We start from the raw sequence: 8,688 nt of genomic DNA on the forward strand, positions 1-8,688 counted from the left end.
GCACAAACTCGTTCAGTAGTTCTGGGGTCAAATTTCGACTTCTTCCATTTACACACACCACCCCATCCTTCCATAGATCCATCCGTCTCAATAATAATATAAGAATCCGACAGCGGTAGTTCCAAGTCTGGTAAAGTCTGAACAATATTTCTGACTTTCTTCACAATCTCCTAGTTCGGAAACTTGAAACGCCTATCTCCGTGGGGGGAAGTCTTTGAGTACAGAGGCCCCAATAGTGTGCTTAAGTTAGGAATGTAAGATCTGACGTAGTTAAGAATTCCGAGTCACGATCTTAATCCCTTGGTTGTCTGCAACTTTTCTTCATCAAAATCAATAATCTTCTTAATGATGTGCTGTTGCAGCTTTTTCTTTCTATTTCCCACAATAGCTCCTAAAAACTCAATTTCAGGCTGAGCTATTTTCATTTTTGTGGGGGAAAGAACCAATCCTTCTTTTTGACAGATATCCAGCATTTGAGTCAGGTGCTGGACATAAAATGCCTCAGTAGGGGAGAAAACCAGAATATCGTCTATGTACACGACCAGAAAATCCTCGCAGTTTTTGAAACAATTATCCATTTTACGTTGGAAGACTGCGGGTGCATTCTTTAGACCAAATGGCATAACTAGCCATTCATAAAGGCCTTGAGGGACAAGAAAAGCCGTCCATGGAACAGACTCAGGATTCATCATTACTTGGTGAAATCCTGACTTGAGATCAAATTTAGAGAAAATGCGACTATGACCAATCTTCTTCATAATTAAATTAATACCTAGTAAGGAGTATTGGTCCTTGTAGGTATTATCGTTGAGGGTCTTGTAGTTGAATACTATTCGCTCTTTTCCCTTCTTTTCCAGTCCAGTAACTAGATCCATAGTTGTTCCAGATTGAACAACGAAGGCCGTCGTCCGGTGTCTACTTTTGCTTGGACGAATGACACCCAATTTCAACAGAATATCTATATGGGCTTTGAATGTGGCCTCCATCAAAGGTGTAATATACTTCATGGGCTTATCTTGAATAGTAAGATCCGGGTTGATAATGTCCAGGGTACATATAACCTTGTTCTTGGCCCAATGTTGCAGAGGGTTGTCTCCGATAAAGCCACTTTCCTTCAATCTCTGCATTAGAGGGGCAAAATGCATTTTAAAGTCAGTATTATAATGTACCTGGGAAATAGAAAAGAGTTCCTCGTTCAGGCAAATAAATTCCGGATCAGTATCCTCAGCTTCCAGAAGTGCCACTGCTGTTGTCCTGACCTCAGGAGAGGTATTAATCGTTGTGATATCCTTGTAGAAGGTAACCTCAGTCCCTTCTATTCTTAGACCTCCAGCAACAACTTTTATAAAATTACAACCCAGCAACATCTCAATCCCATCCTTTAAATTCATAGTAAGCATATAAGTGAAATGGATTCTGAATTTATGCGTCCTAATAGTCATCATGTCATTCTTCAGCTTCATTGATGTTTCTTGCGGAGAATTAATACCAAAGAAGACCACTTTATAATTTATGGCCTCGTATGCTTCCTTAGGCATGGCATCCTTGCATATGCAGCAAGTGGTAGCATCGGTATCCAGTATAGCCTGTACTTTAGTATCCGATATACTTGGGATATGAAAAATGATCTCCATATTATATAAACGATTAATTAGAGACCTGGCTGGGGCTGCAAAAGAAAATTCTTGACTTGTCAAGGGATGTATGTCCAGTATTTGAGATGTTGAAGTTTCTGGACATCCTCCAATCGACCCAAAAGAACCACTTCCTCATTCCGTTGCTCCGAGCTCCATTACTGACAACCCTAGATTTGATATGTGTCACGATTAGGGTTGCAAATTGATTTAATTTATAAATTTATCGAAAACCCACAATAAATACAAATAAATGCAGTATAGGGGTCTCGAGTCGTATTTTTCCAAGGGCTAGTAGACAATCGTTTAAATCGAGCTTATGTGTCGTTCTTTTTGAGTTTTTCGAATATAAATGGGGTTTTGGAGCGAAATGTAATTCAAAATTAGCAAGTAAATGAAAAATGTAATTCCCTAACCTAAAGATGAAGCTAATGAACCAAGGTATCAAAACAACCTAAGAATGCAATTCGAGTCAATTTCAAAGAGTAAAACCAATTGTAGGGATTTAGAACTCAAAACTAGTGATTATGAAACCCTAATGCGAAACTCTACAACATCATCTAAGCATTGAAATAAAAAGCTGAAACCTAAAATGCAATTAGAGAAACAAAACAAAAAAGAACTAGGCTAAAGTATCCGATTGCAATTGTACTATGTAACTATCCACTTACACTTAGTTAGCAACAAAATCCTTACTCAAGCAAATTAAACCGAACAAACTGATACATGAAATCCCCATGGCACTGAACAGTGACTTGCAGAAATGGCACGAAACAGTAAGTTCAGAAACCGTATCAAGCACAGAAATGCAAGCTAATGGAAATAGATTAAATCCAAAAGAAAACAACAACTAAACTTAGCATTAGAAATTAACAAACTCAAACAATTAACAGTGAAAGCCTAAAATGCAGTAAAACAAGAATGTTCAGAAACAGCTAAACTTCCAGCCTCCCCTTTTTCGTTTATTCTTCTCAACTTGGTGTCAATCCAAGTGCAGTAAATCCACAATGTGGCTCTAATAATCCCTCTGAAGTCCTCAACGTGATCTCTGGTGTATTTACTCACTGCCCGACCTCTGAAATTGCTGAAGAAACCCTCTCCTGCGCTTACAGTAGTCTGCACAGAGTGATTTGAAGCTGCAAAACTGGATTCCTGGTCTTCTCTTGCCTCCGATCGATTTGCTGATGGTATAGGAGCTAGCCACAAACCTCAGAGAACCCCTCAAAGGCTCGCTGCTTCGAATTGATCTGTGGATGGCCGGAACACGAGAAAACAGGGAAGCTGCCGTCGGAGAAACCCTCGCCGTCGCGCTTCCTCCAGCCGCCGGAATATACCCAATCGACTGATTTTGGAGTCCTCAAGGAACAAGGATTGCAACGGAATTGGTTTGGGAGGAATGGACTTGCCGTGGACGTACGTCGCCGAGCAGAGGAAGCCGTTCGGGATGATGAACAGTGGCGCAACCACTATTCATCGATTAAAACCTTATTTTTATACGCTGATTAATCGTTGAATCTGAGCCATCCATTTTTGATCCTATGATGGAGTTTTGATCTGGGGTTTAGGGCAGCCTAGGGTTTGTGAAAAATTCAAGAATTTTGATCAGACTTGAGTTGGGTCCTGTCCTCCATGTGGGCTTGATCAATTTGGGCAAATTTGGCTCGATTTGACAACGGTTGAGCTCGAGTTGGATCTGATTTAGCCCTACAATCAATTAAAGTCAATTAATGCAAAAATTTACCATTAAATCATGAAAATTATAATCAAGCCTCAGATTATGTAATATAACACAAATACAATCAAATCGATTTATTAAATAATTTATTTTCATGCAAAAGTCCAAAAATGAATCGATTAAAATCATAAAAACCCTAACTCATCAATTACCTCCATAATTGGTGGTGTAATGATTTTCTCAAGAATGATCTGAGCAACACAGGAACCTTTCTCCAGGGATAACATAAGGTCAGAATGATTTAAAATCAAAATATGTACCTCACCCATGAAATCGGAGTCCACTACTCCAACACCGATGTCCAACTTGAGGCGTAGGGCTGCCCCCGACCTTGGTGCTATTCTTGCATAGTAGTCCTGAGGAAATTCCAGCGAAATACCAATTTTTACTAGTGCTTGCATTCTTGCTGGGATATGAACTTCCTCATCCAAGAATATGTCATAGCCTGCGGCTCCCAGAGTTCTTCGAGCAGGAAGTTTTACCGTAGAAGTCAACCTTTTGATGTTGAAAAATTCAATTGATGGTTGTGCCATTCTCCTTGGCTCCACCACAGCTTCCCAAGGCAAAAGTTCCTCGAACTCTCATTCCAAGTCTGAGATTTGCACAGACTTGCCTTTGCATTCTCGGTCCAAAGCCGCCTTCAGATACTGAGTATAGTCCAATAGTTCTTGGACTATGTCATCTTCCTTGTCATAGGGAGGGATTAAGGGAGTTGCCTTGTATGCTATAGTCCTGTCCAGGTAGAATTTTGCACAGGATGGACAAGAAGTCATTCGGCAAATAAGACAGTGTAATCTCATTGCATCAATAGTTATCATTTTGCAAAAAGTGCAATAGAGATACTTCCCTTTAGAGACCGGCTTGTTCTCCTCCTAATTATGAAGACAATTCCTCATAAAATCACCCACAAAGACTTGAGTCCTCCATCCACAGTTGTCAGGACCCATCACAAAGATTGTTTCTGAAGTTTCCCAAGGTAGGTCTTCTAATGCAAACTTAGCATAGTTGACTGGACCTATCTCTCCTTCAGAAAAACTACAAATTGCATCAGAATCAGGCTCATTAAGATCAACTGATAAAACATCATAGTCAGAAGGTAAGTCAAGTTGATCCATGACAGCAGCGCGGACGATGTTGCCAGTCTTGTGCTTGTAGTCTCTTGCGAAGTGACCAGGTTCACCACAGATGAAGCACTTGCATTTCTTCTGCTGGTCATACTTCTTTCTTTTGAAAACCCTCACATGTGTCATGAGGTTTCCCTTTGTAAGTTGTTGACTTACGGAGCCCATACTTCTTTTGATTGCCCTTGTAATATCCCCGGGGGATCTTGCTATAGAAAGCCAAATCTTTGACACTCCTCTGAATAACAGCCTTTTTACATAGATTAGCCAAATATTGATAAGTGAAATGAATCCTTGGCATAATGCCTACCTGATTTGCAGGATGCTTGGCTTAAAGGCTTGCTCTATTTCAGTGCCAATTAGAGCGGGCATCTTTCTGAAGATTTTGTCCGATAGTTCCGGACTGATGAACATTCTTCCTGATTTTGTTGCAAGATTTTTAAAATCATTAAGATAACTGAAAATATCTTTCATACTTGTGCAGCTTAGCCGCTTCAAATCCGTATAGGCTTGGTCTTGCTCCGTTGTTGATCCTTGGTATGGGTCTTCTAGCAGAATAGACCTTCTGATGGCTGATAGGATGTTCTGCGTTTCTCCTGCCATCTGGACCAACTCTTCATACTCTCTAGAGTAGACCATTCGCCATTGTATCCACATCTTCTTCTCCACTTCCCCTAGGAGATTTTCTATGAACTAGACTTTTTGTCTATTATCAGTCTAGGTCCTTTCATTATCCAAATTGTTGGTTATTGATTCCCAGTGTGAAATAACGTCCGCGTATTGCCCTATATCCTCCGGCAATACCAGTATAGCTCCAGTAGTTTGCTAGGCGGAAGGTAATGTCCATGGCTGCTGGTATGCACGCCTTCCTTGAAATCTTCCATGCCACTGAGATCCTTGCAGATCCTCATACGGGGACACTGATGCCTGTGTAGGAGGATAATTTATTTGTCCCATTAGAGGCTAGGTTGGAGGATCATACCTTGATATAGCATATGTTGATGATAGGGCTCGCTCAGTGTTTAATAGCGAGCGTAATAGAGGATACTTCATCCGCTCCAGTTGTTCAATGATCTCAGACTGGGTGTTGACATGAGTCGTTTCTTCTTGTTGTTGTACGGCTTCTTCTTGAGGTTCAAATTCCTCAAGTGCTTGTGATGTTGAGGCTTCAGGGTTGGACGTTGAAGCTTCAGGGATCTCATAGTGTTCCACTATGAAACCATCTGGACTCTCCTTTTCCATATTTGACAGGAATTCTTCAAAAATTGCTTCCTCAAAGAATGGAAGCTCATAGTCCTTGTTGTAGCCATTACTTGTGCATGCTCGTGCTAGTTCAGCTACACTTGGCCAATCTGTCTCAAAACTATCATGAACTTCTTCAAGTTCCGGCTCTGGTTCAGCTTCCTCAGCTGGCTCTTGTTCTAGGACTGAATTTGGTGAAGTAGGGTAGTCCACGTCCAAGTGTGTGAATCCCAAAAAGTAGGAACTCAGGTCCTCTTCATCTTCCTCTTCCTCGTACCATTCTGCAGGTTCATCAGGAAAATCATGGGCACTGTTAGGAGGTGTAGGAAGGTCATCCAAGTCAAATTTTGGATCACTATCCCAAGGGGTAGCATCCCATATGCTTGGATAAGCAAATTCGGCAAAGCAGGCTGCCACAAATTCTTCTTCTTGAGTTTGCTCGGAAGTGTCTTCAATGTCAAGTTCATTAACTCTTCGAGGCCTGGGATTCCCTGTGGATTGATATCCCGTAAAGGCCAATGCAATAGATCCGTCCAGTAGAGTTGTTGTCCTTACTACTTGCAGATCTGAGAAATAGCAGGTGGTTGCAGAATCCACCTCATCCCTTGTAGCTCTTGAGTTGTTCTTGGTGTGGCTAGCACAGCATGAATTCCAGTGCTTGCCAGATAATCAGCTACGTTCTGAACATTATAACGAAAACCAGCATGACGGGTATTCGTCAGTCTTCCAATCAACCCACGTGTGATCAGTAGATTGCTTTCCGTGAAGTTCCACTCCTCATATCCATGTGTCTGGATTGCCAACTCAATATGATTTTGCTTCAAAGTTTCAAGTAGTGTATAGTATTCTTTAATGGAAACGTTAGAATGAAGTGACAAACAGTCATATAGAACGTCTAGGTTGTGTGAAATACCCTTAAGTGTTACCTTGGTTTCTAAATCAAGATATTCTAGATTGGCAGTTCTAGAGTTCTGGTACCAATCCCTAATTACTTTCTCAAACCTCTCAGACATCTGTATTCATTCTATTTATTAATCAAGTATCCCAATTCTCCCTCAAGCTCCCAGCACTACCTTGTTTCATGCCTCTTACACGGCTCCTTGGCCTTCACTGGACCTTACTAGAGCGTAGCGCCGACTGCATATGGGGCTCATGGGCACACAGGATTAATAATTATTATGCACAGATATCTTCAAGAATTAAAATAAGCAACTTTGGGAATTAGAAACCATTACCTCATCGAACGCCGCACTAGAATACCTTTCAGGTGTTTAGCCAAGAAACATTTTCACAATCACTCTCTGATACCAAAGGGGAATTTAACTACTAAATGATGGGGAATTACAGGACCGCTTGAGTATAGGCTATTACAAGCACGTGAACTTAAGATTTGGAACAAACTTAGCTTAGTAGGTCCAGTTGTATCAATTGATTGAAGGATTAATAGACGAGATCAAAGATGCTCCCGAAGAGATAAGAAGGCAATTAGGCTGCACGTTGCTTTCTATCCTACCCAATTGATGAGCTAGGGTTTCTTGCCTTTTAATCGATTCGATCTTTGGGTTTTGCATGAAAATAATTATTTAATTGAATCGATTTGATCAAGTTTGTGCTATATTATATAAATTGAGGCTTGATTATAATTTTCATGATTTAATGGCAATTTTTGCATTAATTTGGTTTTAATTGATTTTAGGGCTCAAATCAGACCCAACTCGAGCTCAACCGCGGTCAAATCGAGTCAAATTTGTCAAATTGATCAAGCTAACATGGAGGACATGACCTAGATCGAGCCCGATCGAAATCCCTGAATTTTTCTCAAACCCTAGGCTGCCCTAGAGCCTAGATCAAGTTTTGACCGTCGGATTCAAAATCAAGGGCTGAGATGCAGTGATTAATCAGCGGTATATAATCAAAAACCTTACCTAATGAACAGTGTCTGGCCTCATTGTTCATCGTCCCCGCGGAAACGATCCCCTACGCAAGGACGTAGCAGCTCGGCCATTCCCTTCCTCCCAAACCTATCCCATTGCAATCCTTGATCCACAAGGAGTCCGAACCCGGCCGATTGGGAATATTCCGGCAGCTAAGGAGGCTCGACGACGGGGGTTCTTCCGGCGGTGCCAACCCCGGTTTCTTCGTGCTCCGGCCATCGGCTGCAAAATCAGGCGCCGAGTTCCATTGGAGGGGTTCTCCGAGGTACGGCGAGCAATCCTAAAGCATCAGAAAGCCAATCGAAGCAAGGAAGAAGCTCAGAATCCAGTTTTTGCCATTCCACAGCCCTGCGCCAGCTCTGTTTCTGTCCGAGGAGGGTTTCTTCGGGCTGAACAGCGTCTGGATTGCAAGGAAAACACTCTGACGACCAGTTTCAAGCTCCACGTGGATCAGTGAAGCCGCATTACGGATTTACCAGCTCGATTGACACCGAGATGAGGAGAACAATCGGAAATGAGGAGAAGAGGATGAGTTTTTTTGTTTCTGATTTCTGATTTTCGTTTACAGTGTTGAAACTCATTTCTGAACATAGACATTGTGGTTTTTAGTGGTTTGAGTAATTAACTTTGAGTTGTTTCCATTAGAGTAATGCCTAATGTTAGTTAAATTCGTTTTGGTTTGATCTAGTGCCTCTAGCTTCAAGTTCTTATTCTTTTCTGATGCTTTAGGTTTTCATTACTGTTTGTGCCAAGTAGCAACTGTTCCGTGCCATTCCATTTGATAGATTTGCCTGCATTTAAATTGCATCTAGGTTTAGGTTTCTAATTTACGCACCTAGGTTTTTTTGAATTGTTTGTTTTAATTAGATTTATTGTTTCGTGCCAACTTGATACTGTTCTGTGCCATTTTTGCCAATTGATAGGTTTGCTAGGTTTAAGCCTTTGATTTAAACATTTAGGTTTCAATTTGTTTGCTTTTGAGCATTTAGGTTTAATTCAATTTTTATTGCATTTTAATTTAT

General features: G+C 41.1%; 1 protein-coding gene and 1 pseudogene across 1 annotated transcript; both read right to left on the reverse strand.

Moving 5' to 3' along the window:
- Positions 1 to 284: 284 nt before the first annotated feature.
- On the reverse strand, positions 285 to 4,142 carry LOC141848283 (uncharacterized). Its single transcript, XM_074736332.1, has 4 exons — positions 3,979 to 4,142; positions 3,522 to 3,903; positions 2,843 to 2,976; positions 285 to 1,689 (listed from the first exon to the last, which is right to left on the reverse strand). The coding sequence occupies exons 1-4, from the start codon at positions 4,140 to 4,142 to the stop codon at positions 285 to 287; spliced, it is 2,085 nt and encodes a 694-aa protein (XP_074592433.1).
- Positions 4,143 to 4,241: 99 nt separating this feature from the next.
- On the reverse strand, positions 4,242 to 6,745 carry LOC141848284 (uncharacterized; annotated as a pseudogene).
- Positions 6,746 to 8,688: the final 1,943 nt, after the last annotated feature.

Source organism: Curcuma longa, chromosome 17 (genome assembly GCF_044706935.1).
Source record: "Curcuma longa cultivar G26 ecotype Majalengka, Jawa Barat chromosome 17, ITB_CL_G26_1.1, whole genome shotgun sequence".
Lineage (NCBI taxonomy): Eukaryota > Viridiplantae > Streptophyta > Magnoliopsida > Zingiberales > Zingiberaceae > Curcuma > Curcuma longa.

Coding starts and splice junctions, on each gene's coding strand:
- LOC141848283 (XM_074736332.1), bottom strand. CDS start 4,142: ATGACTTCTTGTCCATCCTGTGCAAAATTCTACCTGGACAGGACTATA. Junction 2,977..3,521: donor TTACACCACCAATTATGGAG/GTAATTGATGAG, acceptor CTCCAAAATCAG/TCGATTGGGTATATTCCGGC. Junction 1,690..2,842: donor CCTTTGAGGGGTTCTCTGAG/GTTTGTGGCTAG, acceptor TCCCTTGACAAG/TCAAGAATTTTCTTTTGCAG.